We start from the raw sequence: 20,520 nt of genomic DNA, 5'->3' as shown, positions 1-20,520 counted from the left end.
TCAACTATATTCATCCATCCAAAAATCCTAACACTTTGATAACTTTACAAATTAATCCCCGAGATAGCTAGGTTAAGCTATTACGATATTGGAAATATGAAAATTATTAAAAACGGGACAAGAAAACATACTTAATTAAGCTAAATAAGTTTTCTCAAAACTCAAATTCCATGGGTAGGGTTTCCATCTTTTTATTTAGGAAAGATGATGAAATATGGTGATATTTTAGTATTTAATTAATTTATCATCTTTATTTTGTCATCTTTCCAATTTAATCCTTTTCTTTTCTGAAATTTCCATGGATGAATCATCATACTTATCTACTAACTCATCTTAATGGTCTATTTTCCATATGAGGACCTCCAATTTTTAATTCCATAGCTATTTGATCCCTTTAGCTACTAAAACTCAACTTTTGCATTTCATTCAATTTGGTCCTTTTATCAATTAAACATGTAATTGCTAAAATTTTTCTTAACAAAATTTTTATACGATATTCCTATCATATTGTGTTAATTAATGACAATTTCAACACGATTAAATAATTAATTCATTAGTTACCTTACAATTATAATGAAAGAATAACTTAATCATGATTTTACTTAATCAAACAACTTACCAAGGCCTATAACAACACAAACACAATTTTAATAACTTAAGTGGACGAAATGCAATCAACCTATCACGAATTAAATTTCAGTCATATTAATTAAATTAAACATATCAACATAACAAGTATTCATAGATGTGTTCATAACAACAACAATAAAAATTAAAGGATAGGGAACTAGAATCAAATCGTTGTTTCTCCGAGGCTTGACTAGTTTGCTCCACTTCTCCTTCTCTGCTTGTTCTTATTGAACCGAGGCTTCTACAAGCACTTGAATGCTACTTCCAATGGTGATTGAAAGGCTTTTTTCTAAGAGGGAAAATCAGCAAGGGAATGGAAGGGAAAAAGAAAAACAAAGGAAGGGGATTTGAAGAGAGAAAGAAAGAAAGAAGTGAAGAATGAAAATATGAGAGGTGTGTTTGAAATGAGCAGCCAATGGGGGCATTTATAGGTTGAGAAGGCTGCTAAAAATATCAAAAATCATCAGCTATAGACTCCCCCCATGGCCGGCCATACATATGGCAAGTTTGAAGCTTTCAAACTTGCTAAATTTAGCTAAGGGAAAATCTACGAAGGCTTGAATAGTAGAGGGGTTTGAATGCAATTTAAGGAACCTTAAAGGGCTATTTTGCAAGCCAAATAATCAGGTAAATAAGCTGATTGGGTCAGCATGTTGGATGGGTTTGGGCAGCCCAGATGCTCAATTGGATCAGTCTCTCGGTTTGGCACAATTGGGCCTCTTTTTATAAATAATTAATAATAATTATTTAACCCAAAATAAATTAGATTATAATTAAAATTAATTGTATTATGAATTAATATTTGTAATTTGGACCGTCTTAAGCTGAAAAATTAGTTTGTCTCAATGCTTCAAAAATCGTTTCTCGATTTTGCGCTTCTAGTAGTATCTGTCGAGCCAATTTTCACCTTTTTGTGTGAATTTGTTGAAAATAAATCAAAATTAATCAAAAGTTATTACAAAATTAATTAAAATTCAACTTGTTAATAATTTAAGTACAATTTAATTATTTTATAATTATTATATATTTTTTGACAAGAATTACTACGAAATTGCATGAATTTGAGTTAAAAGGGCATGAAAAAAGTGTGTACGTGTTTCCAGTGACTGGAAGATCTATTATTGATAATGTGTTGGTGACGCAAGAAGTGGTCCATTCAATAAGATGAGATAGAAGGAGACCTCAGTGGATGGCCATTAAAGTAGATATTAAAAAAGCATATGATCGAATCAGATGGGACTTTTTTGTGGAAACTTTGAGGTACATAGGTTTACCGATTCAATTAATTTTTGTGATTATGAATATTATTACGGGTTCATCCATGTATATATCTTGGAATGGTGAGTATAAGAGCAAATTTCAACCATCAAGAGGGGTTAAGCAAGGTGTTCCCTTATCACAATATCTTTTTGTTCTCAGCATGAAAAGGCTTGGACACTGTATTAAACAAGCTACTGAAAATGGAATGTGGAAGGCGATACGGTTATCAGAGGATGGACTGAGTATTTCACACCTCTTCTTTGTAGACGACTTAGTTTTGTTTTGTAAGGCAGACATACATCAAACCAACATGGTGAATGAAATTGATGCTCGAGACATAAAGTAAACAAATCCAAATCTAAATCCCAATTTTTCTTTTTGACAGTAGTGGAAAATGCGTTGGCAACCTAAATAACTAACAAACTTGGGATAGAGCGAGTTGAGGATTTAGGGAGATATCTTGGAGTACCTTGTTCCATAAGTGTGTTACCAACTCAATATACTCATTCATAATTGAAAAAGTCTAGAAAAGGTAGAGTGGTTGGAATGCAAAGTTGTTATCTCTAGCTGGCCAAGTGACTTTAGCTAAATTAGTGCTTTTTACTGTAACACCCCTTACCCGTATTCGACACTGGAACAGGGAATGAGGGATTATCGGACTTATCACATAAACTTTCATACAATTCTGAGGCTTTAATTTGTGTCCAATTTAAAAACCATTCATATTCAATCCCAATGTCCCTATTTCAAGCCTACGAGGCCCAAAACATGCTTTGGAAGTGGTTCAGGACTAAACTGATAACTTTAATAAAATTTACCAAACTTAGGAAATTTTTCACTAAATAGGGGTCACACGCTCGTGTGGATAAGGGATACACTCGTGTGGGCAGGCCGTGTGGTCACACACGCCCGTGCCCCGACCCCGTGTAACTCTCTGTTTGTCACTCAAGAACAAAGTGAAGACACATGGCCAAGTCACACGCCCGTGTGCTAAGCCGTATGGTCGATTTAAAATTTATGATTTTTCATAAAATAGGTGCAAACTTCACATGCCAAGGACACACACTTGTGCCTGAGGCTATGTCATCCACACGGCTGAGACACAAGCCTGTGTCTTTGCCCTTATGCTCAATTCTGAGTATTCTATTTTGCAAATTTAGGGTGCAGTCGACACATGGCCTAAACACATGCCCTTGGGGAAAACCGTGTGTCACACACGGCCTAGGAACATGCCCGTGTGCCTACCAGTGTGGACAAAAATAAGGTTATTTACAAAGCCATTTTGCCACCCTTTGTTGCACACACCTACACAACTCAGCATAGCACCAATCCAAACATTTATAAACAACCAAGACATCAACACATCATTCACATGCTACCATCTATCATACACAAACATCACATATTTATCAATTCAAAACAAGTAAAATCCCACATCCATGGAAGACATCATCATATAAATTGCTTATACCAATAGTAGCCAATTTCAAGTGGCCTTATACAAAATGAACTTTCAACCAATATAAGCCAAGACATTTGGCCAAATCCATTATGACATATAACAAAATGACCAAGTTCCCTATACATGCCGTAAATCGAAATGTTGAAATCATTTGTACCAAAATAATTGTTGATAGTGTGAGTGGATCTCCGACGATCTCCAATTCTCGAGCTAGCTTGGTGACACTATAAAACAAGAGAAAGGAAAGGGGAGTAAGCTTTATAGCTTAGTAAGTTCCTATGCATCATAACCACACATTTAACATATAATTAGCATGATAAAAATTAACATGAATGATACTAAAATCTTTAGTCTTAACTTACTCAATCATAACCTTACCAAGGGTTCATCACATATCGAGCTCATTACGTATGAGTTTTATGTACATACCTGTACCAACTCGTAACATACCATAGCCTTTCACAACTTGACATTTCCCATTAAACACTCGGAATATTAATAGATAATCGGGAATCTTGCGCATAAGTGTCATACATGTAGCCAAAGCTACCTCACATCTCATAATACATATAGGCTGGTTATCGAGCTACTCACTCAGGGGCCTGCTCACACAAGTTTCCAGTCAAGACGTAGCTACACAGTGCTACTAACACAAGCTGCTAGGTATCAGCAACACATGCCGGACTACCCAGCCACTGGTAGGATGTACAAGACCAACACCTGGATCACCTAAACACATGGGTTCCTAGTGACATGTCACCCGTATCCTATTCTATTCCTAAGGCTCAAGCCGAAATTCTCGCTTATCGAAACTTTGCCGAATACGTCCAAAGATTCAATCACAATTCATACAATATTAAATCATTTAAAACATAAATATAACAATGCATTATTTACATACAACTTACCTCGGTACAAAAATAGTGGAATTTGACCTAATCGTCAAACACTTTATTTTTTCTCTGGTCTAAGTCCGAACCTCGTTTTTCTTGATCTATAATAAAAAATTTAACTTATTTAATACTCACATTATTCAATTTATCCCAATAATCATATTATGGAAAATTTACATTTTTGCCCCTAATATTTCACTTTTTTACAATTTAGTCCCTAGGCTCGTAAATTGAAATGTATTCAACTCCCTCAAAACCCAAGCTTATCTGAACCATTTTCATACTTATACCAGCCCACATTTAACATTTAATCACACTTTTACTACTTATTTTATAACTTTTACAAATAAGTCCTTTTTGACATTTTTACCGAAAATCACTTAGCAAAAGTTGTTTATCTTACAACTAACATACATTTTCTACCATTAGACATCAAAATACACAAATATTAAACATGGGTAAAATTTAAACTTCATCTTTCTTTCAAATTAGTCCTTGAATAAGCTAGATTAGGTTGCAAGGATCTCAAAAACATGAAAATCATTAAAAACAGGGCTAGAACGGACTTACAATCGAGCTTGAAAGCTTGGAAAACCCTAGCTATGTCTTCTTGAAATTTTATAACAACTTGAAACCTCTAGCTTTTAGATTACACATTTTGCACCTATTGCAATTTAGTCCAATTAGTCAAATTGGACACCCTATCGATAAAATTTCTTAACGAAAATTTTGCGCAATCAATCAATCATACTGTAGACCTCAAAGAAATAATAAAATTAACATTTTGAATTCGAATTTGTGGTCCCAAAATCACTATTTTGATTTGACCTTAAAACAAGTTATTACATTTACTATTCCAAGTTATTTTATGTAGTCAGCTCTCATACCAAAAGGGGTGTGTTTGGAAATTGAAAAGCTAATAAAGAAGTTTGTATAGGGCAACTATGAGGAATGAACAGAAGATCTTCTTGGTGAGTTGGGACAAGTGTTGTATGGCAATGGATAGAGGAGGTATTGGATTTAGGCATATACATAGCCAAAACAAAGATTTGTTGATGAAATTAGGAGTTAATTTCATTAACAACATGAAGTCTTTATGAGTGAAGGTTTTACGATCAAAATATAAGCTAGCTTAACATATACTAGAGAATATACCTTTTAGTAGCTGCAACTATATTTGGTGGTCACTGAAGAGCATTTGGAAGGACATACAGAGGAATATGGCTTGGAAGGTAGTAACTGGTCGAGAGGTAAAATTCTAGACAAATGTCTAGTTTAGGGACTTGGGTCCATTAAGCGAGTATTGCACTGTACTACAACCAACATTTCTGAATGCTACGGCCTACACGATGGTGACACTAGAAGGCGATTGGAATTGGTCATGTTTTATTGGTGAATTACCTTACCATATTATTCATTTGCTGGTCAAATCTTGTCCACACTTGGAAAGAGAAGGAAGAGGTATTTGCTATTGGAAAGCGACTAAATCAGGGAGTTACACAGTAGTAGGGGGTTATAAAACTCTTAATCAAAATTCTTGGATGGGGGTGAACGCAAAATGGAAAATGATTTGGAGAGTAAATGTGCCACAGCGAATAAGGCAATTCCTATGGTTATGCATCTCCGGTAGAGTGTTGACTAATGAAGAAAGATGCCAAAGGAGATTATCCGATGATAAATCCTGTTATATGTGTGGCCATGTGTTAGAAAATATTGAACATGCTCTAAGAACTTATCCATTAGCGCAAGTAGCTTGGAAAAGGTTAGTTCCGGATAGTCTGTCTAATGTTTTCTTTATTCTTGATTTCGAACATTGGTTAGTAGTTAACATCAAGAATGATGATAATTTGTTAGTTAAGGGGTAAGGTGGGAAATGATGTTCTTTAATGTAGTTTGGAGGTTATGGAAAGGTAGGAACTTGGAAATTTTTGCTAATCAACATCTGAGTGCTATATTGTCATGACTAGTTGGTCTTGGGCTATGATGTCAATGAAAATAGGGGCGACTATGTAGGAAAAAATTTCTATTTGTTAGGAAAAACCTCCGATTGGGTTGGTTAAATTGCATTTGGATGGTGGAGTTTATGTTAATTCTAGTAATGCCACGATTGGGGTTTGGTAAGAGGTCCTAAGGGGGATTGGGTATTTGGTTATGGTCGCAACTTAGGATTGAGCTCAGTTATGGACGTTGAACTTCAAGCGATATTGGATATAGTCAGAATAGCATGTGACAAAGGGGTGCGTAGGCTGTTAGTCAAAAGTGATGGCAAGAGTGCAGTGGATTTAATACTTGGAATTGAGAAGATTGGGATTCATAAGGTGGGATTGGAGACTTGAAATTGGATGAAGCGAGATTGGTAGGTTCAAATCAGGCATGTGGCAAGGATGACAAACATGGTAGCAAATGCAATGTCTAAATGGGCTAGAGATTGCGCAATCGAGTTGCACGTATTCACTCAGACACTTCTAATAGTGCAGGATATTTTGATACGCGATCAGCAATAAGTAGTGATTTTGTTTTTGTTGAGACTTTAAACTCAACTTCCTCTTTTGAAACTAAAAAAAACAAGATTAAAATATCACTAAATCCATTTTTTTTAAAAAATTATAAAAATAGTCATTTTTTTGAATATTTATGAGAATAGGCCGATTTAGGGAAAACGTTTCCAACTGGAAGCGTTGTCTGTGTGTCACTAGTAAAACGCTTCCAGTTGGACATTTTTTCAACATATTGACAGAAAAATGCTTCCAGCTTGAAGCATTTTTTTCCATATTAGTGCTAAAAGTGGCAACACCAATATTTTTTTTTATTTTTTGGTGCCACTTATTAATATGGAAATAAAACCTACAAAATAAGTCATTATATAGACCTGAAGTCTCATTTCCATTGTTTTCTTAAGCAATGTGAGATATGATATATGTGTATATATAGGCTCATGAATAGGTTTGTAGCTTGTTCCTATACAATGTGGGATTACTTACTCTTATACCAACATCTTTTCCCATGTTTGGTGTTGTGAATAAATGGAGAGAGAAAAGAAGATGTGAGAGAGAAAGATATTATTAAATAATAATTCTATTTTATTTTATTTTTTAATATTATTAAAAATTTCATGTATCAACTTTTAATTAGTTGAAAGAATTTTTCTAACAAATATAATAGTATAGGCCATAATAGTGATGATATTATAGTTTAGATTGTTTTTTTTACAAAAAAATTAATTTAAATATCTAACCAAAAAATATATATAATTTGAAGGTTGTTTATTCTAACTTTCACTTTATACTACAATAGTATAAAAGTATAATTCTGTTATGAAATAATGAAAGGAAAGAACAAATTAAAGAGAAAATATCAATACAAAGAAGTAATACAATAGAAGATAAACAAGAGAACTTTTTGTTTCATTTATTGTGCATCTCTACAAGTCTTGTACATGCCTCTATTTATAGACCTTCTAACATAACACAATCCCTTAAGTTAAAAAGAATAAATAGAGGTTTAATTACTATATAAAACCCTCATAATTCCATTGAGGGTTTCCACAATGGAGGTTACAACTTTGAGAGTTATGGACATCTAAGTAATATTTATAACACTTCCCCTTGGATGTCTATTAGAGAAAACTATGTCTCATTAAAAACCTTTATTAGGAATAACCCTATGGGATAAAAACCTAATGAAGGAAAAAGAGAACACAATCTCCTATTACAAGTTACCTCATTAAAAACCGTTACCAGGAAAAGCCAGTGGGATAAAACCTTGGTTAAAGGACAAGAGTACAACGTGTTTTTGACTCCCTTTCATGGCAACAGCACATTATATCTTTGAGTCGACGCATTCCAATCTTGTTTAGTAGTCTTTCAAATGTTGAAGTTGGTAATGTCTTGGTAAAAAGATCTGCTAAATTATCACTATAACGAATTTTTTGAACTTCTATGTCACATTTCTTCTCAAGATCATGACTGAAGAATAATTTTGGTGAAATATGTTTCGTTCTATCACCTTTGATATAACCACCTTTTAATTGAGCTATACATGCTGCATTATCTTCGTATAAGATAGTTGGCATATTTTCTGCAAAGGCAAATTACATATCTTCTGGATATGTTGGGTTAATAACCTTAGCCAAACACACTCTCGGCTTGCCTCATGCATTGTATTTCAATATGATTCGAAGAGGCAGCAACTAATGTTTGCTTTGTCGAACGCCATGATATGGCAGTACCTCCATATGTAAATAAATATCTCATTTAAGATCGACCTTTATGTGGATCCGATAAATATCCAACATCCGTATAACCAACTAATAGGGATTTTGAATCATTTGAATAAAATAACCCTATCTCAGTGGTCCTTCTAAGATATCTAAATACATGTTTAATTCCATTCCAATGTCTACGTGTTGGAGAAGAACTAAATCTTGCTAACAAGTTTACAGCAAAAGCTATATCAGTTCTTTGTTGTTTGCAGAATACATCAATGCTCCTTTGGCACTTAGATATGGTACTTCAGGACCAAGAAACTCTTCATTATTCTCACAAGGATGAAATTAATCTTTATTCACATCTAACGATCGTACAACCATCGAGGTACTCAATGGATGTACTTTATCCATATAAAATTTATTTAAAATCTTTTTCATATAAGTTGACTAATGGACTTGAATTCCATCTTTTAAATGCTAGATCTGCAGGCCAAGACAAAACTTTGTTTTTTCAAGATATTTCTTCTCAAATTCTTTCTTTAAATAATTTACTGCATTTTAAAGCTCTTCAGCAGTTCCAATAATATTTAGATCATCAACATAAATAGTAATTATCACAAATTTTGATTCAGACCTTTTTAACATCGACAGATTAGATCGTTTTTATAACCTTCTTTTAACAAATATTCACTAAGATGATTGTACCACATATGTTAATATTGTTTTAATCCATATAAACTTTTCTTTAATCTAATTGAGCAATTTTCCCGGGAAACTCTATATCCTTTAGGGATTTTAAATCCTTCTGGGATTTCCATATAAATTTCACTATAAAGTGTACCATACAAATAAGCTGTAACAATATCCATTAGACGCATGTTAAGTTTTTCACATATTGCCAGACTAATAAGGTATCTAAACATGCATGCATCCACCACAAGAGAATATGTCTCTTCATAATCAATGCCGGGTCTTTGCGAAAATCCTTGTGCTACAAGTCGTGATTAATATGTTACGACTTCATTTTTGTCATTTCATTTTCGCACAACTATCCATTTATATCCTACCGGCTTTACATATTTAGTTGTTTGGACTATAGGTCCAAAAACCTCACGTTTAGAAAGTGAATTTAATTCTGCTTGAATTGCGTCTTTCCATTTTGGCCAATCTTTTCTATTTCTACATTCCTCAATAGATTTAGGCTCAGGATCCTCATTTTATTTTGTTATTTCAATAGCAACATTATAAGCAAAATTGTTTTTGACAACTATATTTTTTCGGTTCCATCTTTTTCCCGAAGTAACATAAATTATTGAGATTTCTTCGTTATCACCATTTTCAGGTACCTGAACCTCTTTTGGGGTTTTTTGATTAGTTATATCTTTAGCCACTTATTTTGGCACTTGCCTCCAAAATATTATCATTTTGAATAATTATTCCTTTCCTTTTACGAGGATTTTTATCTTTGGAGCTGATTGGCCTTCCACACTTCAGGCGTGGATTACTTTCTTTTGCACTAACAATTTGCCCTATTGGGATATCAATTCGTATTGGAGCATTTTTAGCTGGTATGTAAGATTTTGTAATTTTCTTTAGGTCAGTAAATGAATCTAGTAGTTGATTGGCAATGTTTTGCAAATGTATGATCTTTTGAACTTCTTGTTCACATTGAATTGTACAATGATCTAATTGAGATGATGATGATCCATTCCATGTAATTTCTTTTACCAGTTGTATTTTCTCTCCCCCTAATGTTGGGAATGTTGTTTCATTAAAATGACAATCAATGAATCGTGCAGTAAATAAATCTCCAGTTAATGGTTAAACATATTTAATTATAGAAGGAGAATCATAACCAACATATATTCCCAACCTCCTTTGAGGACCCATCTTTGTGCGTTGTGGTGGAGCAATTGGAACATATACTGTACATCCAAAAATTCTAAGATGGGAAATATTTGGCTCCTGACCAAAATTCAATTGTAATGGGGAGTACTTATTATAACTTGTTGGCCTTAAGTTCACAAGTGCTGCTGCATGCAAAATAGCATATCCCCAAGATGTAACAGGAAGTTTTGTTCTCATAAGAAATGGTCGAGCTATTAGTTGAAGGCGTTTAATAAACAATTCAGCTAAACCATTTTATGTATGAACATGAGCTACAAGATGTTCAACTTTTATCCCAATTGACATACAATAATCATTAAAAGCTTGGGATGTAAACTCACCAACATTATCAAGATGAATAGTTTTGATTGCATAATCTGGAAATTATGCTCTTAATCGAATTATTTGAGCAAGTAGTCTCGTAAACGCCAGGTTGTAAGTATGTGACAGCCCTATAGTGACCCTAGTCGGAAAGCGATTTCGGGACCGCTAAACCGAGTCACCAAATTATTTGAATGTGATATTTATGGTATAAAATATGTGAATATGAATGTGCAAAAATTTTAAGCTTCGATTTAGTTAATTGCGTGTGAATGTAGTACATAGGACTTGTGTGACACTTTTTAAATGTGATAGGCTAATCTACAAGGATCTAATAGTGCATGTAATCAAAAGGGAGGACTTGCATGTCAATTTTCCCCCTAATTAGTAGTGGCCGGCCATGAGCATGGGTGGACAAAATGTTATGGCTAAAAAACATGTCATAGACATGTTGGGTTAATGCATTATGTAAGGAATAATAAAATAAAGAGCATGGGCAATAAAGTATTAGTGTTAATAGGATGAGAAAAAAGAAAGAAAGAATGTGTGTGATTGTTTCCCCCCCATTGCCGTGAGTTGAAGGAAAGAAAACAAAAAAAAAAGTGTTCATCCTTGAACATCTTTGGCCGAAAATTTTAAGGAGAAAGGAAGAAGAAAGGTTGAAGAGGTTCGGCCATGCATGTAACTAGGCTAAGGTATGTTTGATGTTGTGCCATGAGATTCATGCATGTTTTAGTTGTTAGCTTGAGTTCTAGCTAGCCCATGGTTCAAATCTTTGCTATGTCATGGAGATGGTATTCGGCTAAGGTGGATTGGAGTTGATGTCATTTACATGCTAAAAATGAAGCTTTGTAATGATGCATGTGATGGTGGATTGATGACTTTTGAATCTTCTTTTTAGCATTTTTGAGTGAGACATTAAGTTCTTTGTTTAACCATGACCAAAATTGAAATGGTATGGTGTTGTGATGCATTCGGCCATGGTAGAAAGTAGAGGAGAAATATGGTTGTTATTCACGTTGTTTGGATGAGAAATGGTAGTAAAGTGAAGAGAAAATGTTAATTTTGATTTACTAGTGTGTATATGTGTATTAGCCGAGTTTTGAATTTGAAACAAATGGTATGTAGTCAATACAAGCAACCATATTTGTAGGAAGTATTCAGCATATAATCGGCCTCAACCTAGACATGTATATTCGGCCACATGAAATAGATTTGTGTTGTATGTGTTCGGTTAGAGGCAAGCATATTGATGCTTTTATCTTGACTTAGAAAATTCGGCAAAGGGGAATATTAGCTAATATGTTGAATTCGATTCGTGATTTCGTACATATGTGACTCTAATGTCTAATGTATATATGGGCTAAGTACCTTGAGCTTCTCTTTTGATGTTCAAATGAATTGTGTTAAATTGCTTAATGTGATTAAAAATGCGCATGACCATTGTGTATTTGAGCTAAAGGGTGGCCATATGACCTATTAAACTCCTTGTCATATTCGGCCATAAGCTAGCATAATGAGACTTTAATAAGTTAAATTTGTTTGAATTAGCTCAAGAGCTTAGAGGACCACAGTTGGATAAGGGAAAGGAAAAAGTTATCGAATAGCCGCCGAAATCGTTCGACAACATCCGAGGTAAGTTTTCGAGTAATGGAACTTACATTATGATTTGATTAGATCATGTTTTAAGCAAATCAAAATCATGCTCTTTGTATGTGGCTATTGAGCCGAAATTGCAAGTGTGATAAGTGTCTTGTGTTTGAGCTTTGGTAATGAAAATGAAATACGGATGTGTCATGATTTATTGATAAATGTGCATGGTTATTCGAATGATGTCCGGGCTAAGTCCCGAAGGCTTTGTGCTAAGTGACTATATCCAGACTAAGATCCGAAGGCATTTGTGCGAGTTACTAATTCCGGGCTAAGCCTGAAGGCATTTGTGCAAGTTACTAATTCCGGGCTAAGCCCGAAGGCATTGGTGCGAGTTACTAAATCCGGGTTAAGTCCCGAAGGCATTTGTGCGAGTTACTATAACCGGGCTATGTCCCGAAGACATTTGAACGAGTAGCTATATCCAGTTAAATTCTGAATGTACGTGATTCGGGAATGAGCGATCTTGCTGTAAAAAATTTCAGTTAATACTCTTGTAAAATCCCAACAATGAGGTATGTTTCGTATGTGCATTGGAATAGTTGATTCCCTTCGAATAATATTCGCTCAGTCGAGTAATGAGCTTCCGGTATTTGGCTAAGATGATCCCTTATGTATGAATATAGGGGTTGGAATGTGAAGTAGGAATGATTTGAGAATATGTATATATGGAATTATCCGTTTAGTTATATGAATGCTATACTTCAGTTGCGCTTAAATTCTTTGCTCAAAACTAACTAAGCATTTAATGCTTACTCCGTTTATTTAATTCTCTGTTTTATAGATTTTGGTTCTTCAGCTATCGGACTCGGGATTTTTGAAGTCGAAGTCGCCCACACTATCAAAGCTCCTTTTGGTATACTTTTGGTTGAACTTTGAAATGGCATGTATAGGACTACCCTTTTGTTGTTGGTCATGTACCCTTCGGTTTTGTGTAAATTTGGATAGCCATGCGAAAATGGCTTAAATATACTTTGATCATAGCATTATAATCGTTTTGTATGTTGTCCGTCGAGAGGTATGGAAATGTTGGTAACGGTTAGCCATGGGAATGGTTATTCATGATCACTTTGGAATATGTATGACAAACTTTAGTTGATCCATGGAGGATCATGGAATAGGTAAAGTTTACCTTAAAATAGATGCTGGCAGCAGCAGTGATGAGGATGTGAAAAATCACTAAAAATAGTAGGAATAGAATTAAATAGTGAATAAATTATGTAATCGAACCTTGTTGAATCTATTTTCATAGGAAAGTAACGAAACATTCATATGAACAGTATATTATGAGATGTTAAAGTTTTCGTGAGACAGGGCCAGAACGATTTCTGGATCCCCTGATCTGACTTTGGAAATTCATTATAAATTAACTAGAGACATTTAGAAGTCATGCCATATATTTATAGATTCCTGTTTGAGTCTAGTTTCTATAGAAACAAACGGCATCAGTATTGAAGCCTTGTACAGGGAGATATCCAAATCATAATGTATGAAGGTCAGTGTAGTTGCACCCTGTAACAGGGGAGACTTTAACTAATAAAATGTACTAATTGACCTGACCAAAAATTCTAGAAAAAAATATGTAGATGGACATATGAGTCTAGTTTCAGGGAAAAATTACGAAACTGATTTTCGAATTTTGGAACTCAAGATATGATTTTTAAGGTGACAGTGACGCAGTTAGCCAACTGCCTAGAAATTTTTAAAATGGACTGTGAAAGTAAATGAATTAAGTCGGTTAGCACCTCGTGTTCGACTCCAGCAACGGTCTCGGGTACGGGGTGTTACAGAGTAGATAATAAACACACATGTGACCACCTACTAGATGCATCTATTAATACCATAAAATATCTGAATGGTCCACATGGTGAATGAATGGGCCCACATATATCACCTTGAATACATTCCAGAAATGCGGAAGATTCAATCCCAACTTTAGCTGGTGATGGTCTAATAATCACTTTTCCTTGAGAACAAGCGGCACAAGATAAATCCTTGAATTCAAGAATCTTTTGGTACTTTAATGGGTGCCCAATTGAATTCTCGATGATTCTTCGCATCATAATAGATCCGAGATGGCCTAATCGCTCATGCCAAAAAGTAAAAGTATGTGGTTCTACAAACTTCTGGTTTGTAGTAACATTTGACTCAATTGCACTAATATGTGTATAATATAAACCTGATGAAAAAGCAGGTAGCCTTTCCAAAACATATTTCGTTCCACATTCAACATTTGTAATATATAGATATTCAATATTTTTCTCATTCATGGTCTCAATATGACATCCATTAAGACGAATATCTTTAAAACTCAATAAATTTCTTTGAGACTTAGTGGAATATAAAGCATCATCAATGACAAATTTTGTACCTTTAGGTAATAATATAATAGCTCTTCCAGAGCCTTCAATAAGTTTTGAACTACCCGACATTGTATTAACATGGCCATTACTCATTGTTAAATGAGAAAAATATTTTTTATCTTTGAGTATCGTATGTGTTGTAGCACTATCTGCAAGACACACATCTCCATTGATTTTAGGTCCATCGAAATTTTGTTTAATATTCATATTCTTCATAAAAACAAACAAAATATAATATGAAAAACATTGCAAATATTTATTAAATATATAAGTTATTCTTTATGCAAGAAAATAAAATATACTTAAAACAATATAAAATGTCAAAATGACATCAATTTTTCTAATGATTCTCAAAGAAATCTGCCACATCTAGGTGAGTTATATTATTAAGGTCATTAAATTTATCACCCTCGTAGGTATGGTCAATTTTAGTATTATAGTGAATATCTTCATCTTTTGCCTCCATTTCATCATTTTGGGATATAAAATTTGTCTCCATATGCTTTCCCTTCTTTTTAATGGATGCTTGATAAAGTTTCACTAAATGGTCAGACGTACGACAGGTACGTGACCAATACCCCTTCATACCACATCGGTAGCATATATTCTCAACACTCTTTGAAGGATTATTTTGACCACTTCTTTCTTGTCTTTTATTGTTATTCTTTTTCTGGTGGTTAGAATTATCATTGTTATGACCACAATGATAACGATTACTAATACTTCCTCAATCACGTCCCCCACTACGTCCACGACCACGGCCACGACCTCTATATTTTCTATTTTCATAATTATTGTGTATTGCTACATTCACTTCAGGGAATGGTGCAGAACCAATGGGACGAATTCCATGATTTTTCATCAACAGCTCATTATTTTGTTCAGCCACCAAAATGGATGAAATCAATTCCGAATACCTTTTAAAACCTTTTTCACGGTACTGCTACTGTAGGAGCACATTAGTAGCATGAAAGGTTGAAAATGTTTTCTCTAACAAGTCCTCATCAATTATATTTCCTCCACATAATTTTAATTGAGAACTAATTTTGAAAAGTTCTGAATTGTATTCACTTACAGTTTTAAAATCTTGCAACCATAAGTGCATCCAATCATAACGAGCTTTAGGGAGTATCACCGTTTTCTGATGGTCGAATCGTTCTTTCAAATTTTTCCACAACTCAAGAGGGTCTTTCACAGTGAGATATTTCACTTTTAATCCTTCACGTGGATGATGACGGATGAAAATCATTGCTTTTTCTTTATCTTGATTAGATGTTTCTTTATCTGCTAATATAGTATTTCCTAGACCTTTAGCATCTAGGTGAATTTCAACATCTAATACCCATGATAAATAATTCTTGCCTGAGATGTCTAAGGCCACAAATTCAAGTTTGGTAAGATTTGACATTATAATCACTTGAATGAAAATAAAAAAATATTAGTAAAATAATAAGTATTCTCAATCATAAAATAATTCAATTATATATACCAAATTTGCTAAATAATAATATGTATGTCAAATATTGGCATAGAAAGCAATAGTAATAATAATAACTTAACACAAAAAGGAATAGTAATAATAATAACTTAACACAAATTACATTAATTGAAATTTCTTTTAAAAAAATATGTATATATAATTATCATTATTAGATTTTAGTTGTAAAAATAAATGTGCAAATGTTACCCAAAGCAAATATTTCATCTAGAAAATAAAATAAAAGAATTATGAAAATACGTATACCGTATATAGTTTAACGAGGTTATACGAGCAAATTATATAAAGTCGAAATGACGTGAACTTCACTATAAACTCCTAGAAGCTTGTGCTAATAACATGTTATGAAATAATGAAAGGAAAGAACAAACTAAAGAGAAAATATCAATACAAAAAAGTAATAAAATAGAAGATAAAAAAGAGAACTTTTTATTTCATTTATTGTGCATCTCTACAAGCCTTGTACATGCCTATATTTATAGACCTTTTAACATAATACAATCCCATAAGTTACAAAGAATAAATAGTGGTTTAATTACTATATAAAACCCTCATAATTCTATTGGGGGTTGCTACAATGGAGGTTACAACTTTGAGAGTTATGGGCATCTAATATTTATAACAAATTCAAAAGGTAATGGTAATAATAAAAGAAACCAAACAAGCATGGCTATCAGTGATAATTACAAGATCATATGATACTTTTTTATTAGTTTTACACAAATACTAAAATTCCAAAGTTTGTTATGAGTTAAGTGAAATGAGCTCAACAAAAACAATTAAAAATAAATAAAATTTCAATATAAAAACAAAAATACAACACTCTACATTTGTATCTATTTATTTTCAATTTAATATGTATTCTAGAATACTCTTTATATTTCTATAGAGAAAAAGGATTTGCATTGCCTTTAATCTTATGTTGTTATTTGTAAAAAAAAGATAAAAAAAATTGTAATTGTAAATAATATTTTTAAATATAAATTAATACATGATTATAAAACGAAAAATAACACAAATATGATACAAATGTATAAAATTTTCATGATAAAAAATAAAAGAAAATAAAAAAAATTATAAAATATAGTGTAACTTTTAATCTTATGTTGTTAGTTAAAAAAAAGGAAGCAATCCCACATTATTTAGGAATAAACTGCAAATTTATTCATAAGTCTATATATACATATATCTCATATTTCACACTATTTAAGAAAATAAAAAAATGAGAATTTGAGTCTATATAAAAGCCTATTTTGCCAAATATATATAGATAGAGAGAGAGAGAGAGAGATGCTGTCACTTTTAGTGTTAATGTGGTAAAAAGCGCGTTTTACTAGTGACACATAGAAAGCATTAACGTTTTTCTGGATTTTCCCTGAAATACCTAAATTAGCTCATTCCTGTAAATATTAAAAAAAGGGTCATCAAGAACACAGACACACAATACGGATACGATATGATATAGACACGACAACACTGTAATTTAAAAAAAATGAGAATATGAATATAGCAAGATATAACAATAAAAAAATATTTTTAATATTTATATATATATATTTATGTTAAAATACTTACGTCAAAGGCAGCAAAATAAGTACAAAGCTCGAAAGCTTATCAAATAAGTTTATTTTTTTTAAATTGATTAAGATTTACATTCAAACAATCAAGAATAAAAAAGTGTGATTATTGTTCCACAGCCCCCAAGTCTTGGGCCCCACAACCCATTAAGCCTACAGTCGGAGCAATAAAGTAAACAAAACCATACACCAAAAAACCTAGTTCTTCCCCCAGCTCTGATGAGAATCCAACATTCATTTATAGTAAATCCTAAGCTTCACATTTCTTCTTTACATCATCTTCTTCCTGTCATTGAGTTCATCTGCTACATCCAAAAGCCAAAATTTCAGCCACCATCTACTTTTCTTGTTTCTGTCACGTGTCCATTTTTAGACATCTGTGTCGAAACTGTGCTCAACCTCTTTTTGTTTTTAACGTATTTCGGTGTGTTTTATAAGTATTCGGACGTGTCCGTATCGGACACACGTACGACACCGATATAAGGGGATTAGTCGTGTCTGTGCTTCCTAGTATAAGACACATTTGTTTTTAATTTTCCCATCCAAATAAATTTGAATATTGAAAAAATTGCAGAAGCTGATGGCAAATGAAGGAAAATTAGATATTTCAAATACCTGATGGCAAATGAAGGAAAATTAGATATTTCAAATACCAAAAACATCACAATCGATACCATTGTTATATGGGTTGATGGAAAATAAGACGCAATTGGTCGTTTTCTTCATATACAAACAAAACAAACTATTTTGAGGCCTGCAAATGAGATCTGTTATATAAAGGCAAAGGGAAGTATATAACAACATAAAGTCAAAAGGTGAAACATATCGTCAAAGAAGGTAAAACAATTTTTCAGCAGCAAGCAGCGCATTTAACCAACCCATTCTCATTGCAATCAGGGCATTTCAAGCACATCTCATCGTCATCATCCGTTTCTGCAAAAACCTTGCGGCTGCCATCGCAGTTGGGGCAAACCAAGAACCGCATATTGGCACACTCACTGCAAGGGATATTTGAAGGTATCCCTTCGAAGAGTTTCTTAAGCTTTCCTTCCTCATGGAGTCCAATGACTTCATCAGCTCCTCCTATGTATCTTCCTTTTATGAACAGCTTTGGAGGGATTACTTTTTCACCAAATAACCTCCAGAGTTCTTCCCTGAACTCCAAGTCCATTGAGACATCTCTTTCATGGACCAATATCCTGAAACTGCTCAGAAGATATCTGATAGCGTTGCAATCTTCAAATGTTTTCCTAATCCCTCTCAAGCTTGTTGTGTATAAAACCACTGCATCTTCCCCACCTGGTGGACATTTCTCTTCGAAATCTTTCAAGGGTGAATGAATCTTCACAGTTTCAAGTTTGTCAAAGGCGTTTGAGGCGATTGGAAGCTGAGAATGACCCTCTTTAGTGGCAGTCTCTTTGAACTCAATCTTAGGTGCAGGCTTGTTATTATCCTGGTGGCCAACATCAAATTGATCCAAATCACTTCCTTTACCCTTTTGATCTTTAGAATGAATAACTGGGTCAGGGATATGAATGCTGATTTTGCAGTCTTGGTCTTTGTAAACTGGTTGACTGTGGCGATTATGATTGGAGAAAGGGTGTTTGTGATATGGGTGGAAGGCAAAGCTTTTTCTCAAAGACTTGATAGCAGGTATGAATTTGAGTTTCTTCAGCAATCTTCCCTTGAAGCCTTTCATCTCTTATACTGAAGCCCTGACAATTTAATGGAAAAAACTTGAAACGAAATTGAGAATGGATGACTGAATTCAGGATTCTGCTTTGGTTTCCAAATGAAAGTCAAAACTCAAAACCTTTGTGCTGGGTTGCTTTTAAAACTCAAACAGTGGGGGTAACCCCTTCACCATTGACGCCTATCATAAACTTGGTTTGATTTTGACGAATAGTGAATATAAAAACCCAACATTTTAAGAAATAAACCCATATTCAACAATATCAAATCCCACACCTATACTCCAATTCCAGCAAATATGTAATTTATGGGAAAAGGATTTTATTAAAATAATGTCCCTATCCTAAACCTACTAAATAACATTTCCAATTGTATTCTGTTAAAACAAGTTGAAAATAAAGAAAGAAAAATACAAACTTTAGTTGGTTAAAACAAGTAAAACCCCTTACTTGAAAATCAGATTCTTCAGATATTATCTTTTTTAAAAATAATTGAATGGAATGAAGATAATACCAGGCTTCATGTCAAAAATAAATAAAATGAATGAATGAAGTCCCAAACCTGAATTCGTTCCTCCCATTTTCATAGTGTTGAAAAGTTGATCAATTGAGTGCCCTAAAGATGATGGTATAATTAAAAATGAACAGCCAAATGTCAGCCAAGAAAATAGGCTATAAGAGAGACATTCATTATTTATAGCAAGCTTTGCAATGGCTTTTGTTTCATCTTAAATTTCTTTTTTTCTTAATCCCTTATTAGCACTATTAGTTTGTTATTTTATATTTAGTCCTTGCTATATACTTGGTATCTAAAAATAAAAATAAAAGCTTTAATCTGGTTAGAATTTTGCCATTGCCAACTAATAAAGGTATATGTGATAAAATGTCATATTAATAGCATCTTCTAAATATTCAAAAAGAACAATTAGAAAAGAGAGTAGACCCGCCCAATAATTGAGTTATTTGTCGGATTCATGTATATTCAGTAATTTGGTTTGACTTAAGTTATTATTATTTTTTTAAAATATTAAATGAATAAAGGTGAGATAGGCAGGAAAAAGAAAATTCAAAACCCTGTTAA

General features: G+C 33.3%; 1 protein-coding gene across 1 annotated transcript; it reads right to left on the bottom strand.

Moving 5' to 3' along the window:
* Positions 1–18,367: 18,367 nt before the first annotated feature.
* Positions 18,368–20,170, bottom strand: LOC107949241 (uncharacterized protein At3g28850). The gene is made up of 2 exons (XM_016883982.2): positions 20,002–20,170; positions 18,368–19,463 (listed from the first exon to the last, which is right to left on the bottom strand). Exon 2 carries the CDS (start codon positions 19,445–19,447, stop codon positions 18,599–18,601), a length of 849 nt encoding a protein of 282 aa, XP_016739471.1. The 5' UTR covers positions 19,448–19,463; positions 20,002–20,170; the 3' UTR covers positions 18,368–18,598.
* Positions 20,171–20,520: the final 350 nt, after the last annotated feature.

The sequence above is a fragment of the Gossypium hirsutum genome, chromosome A04, assembly GCF_007990345.1.
Source record: "Gossypium hirsutum isolate 1008001.06 chromosome A04, Gossypium_hirsutum_v2.1, whole genome shotgun sequence".
Lineage (NCBI taxonomy): Eukaryota > Viridiplantae > Streptophyta > Magnoliopsida > Malvales > Malvaceae > Gossypium > Gossypium hirsutum.
This window is presented reverse-complemented; position numbering and strand designations above follow the sequence as displayed.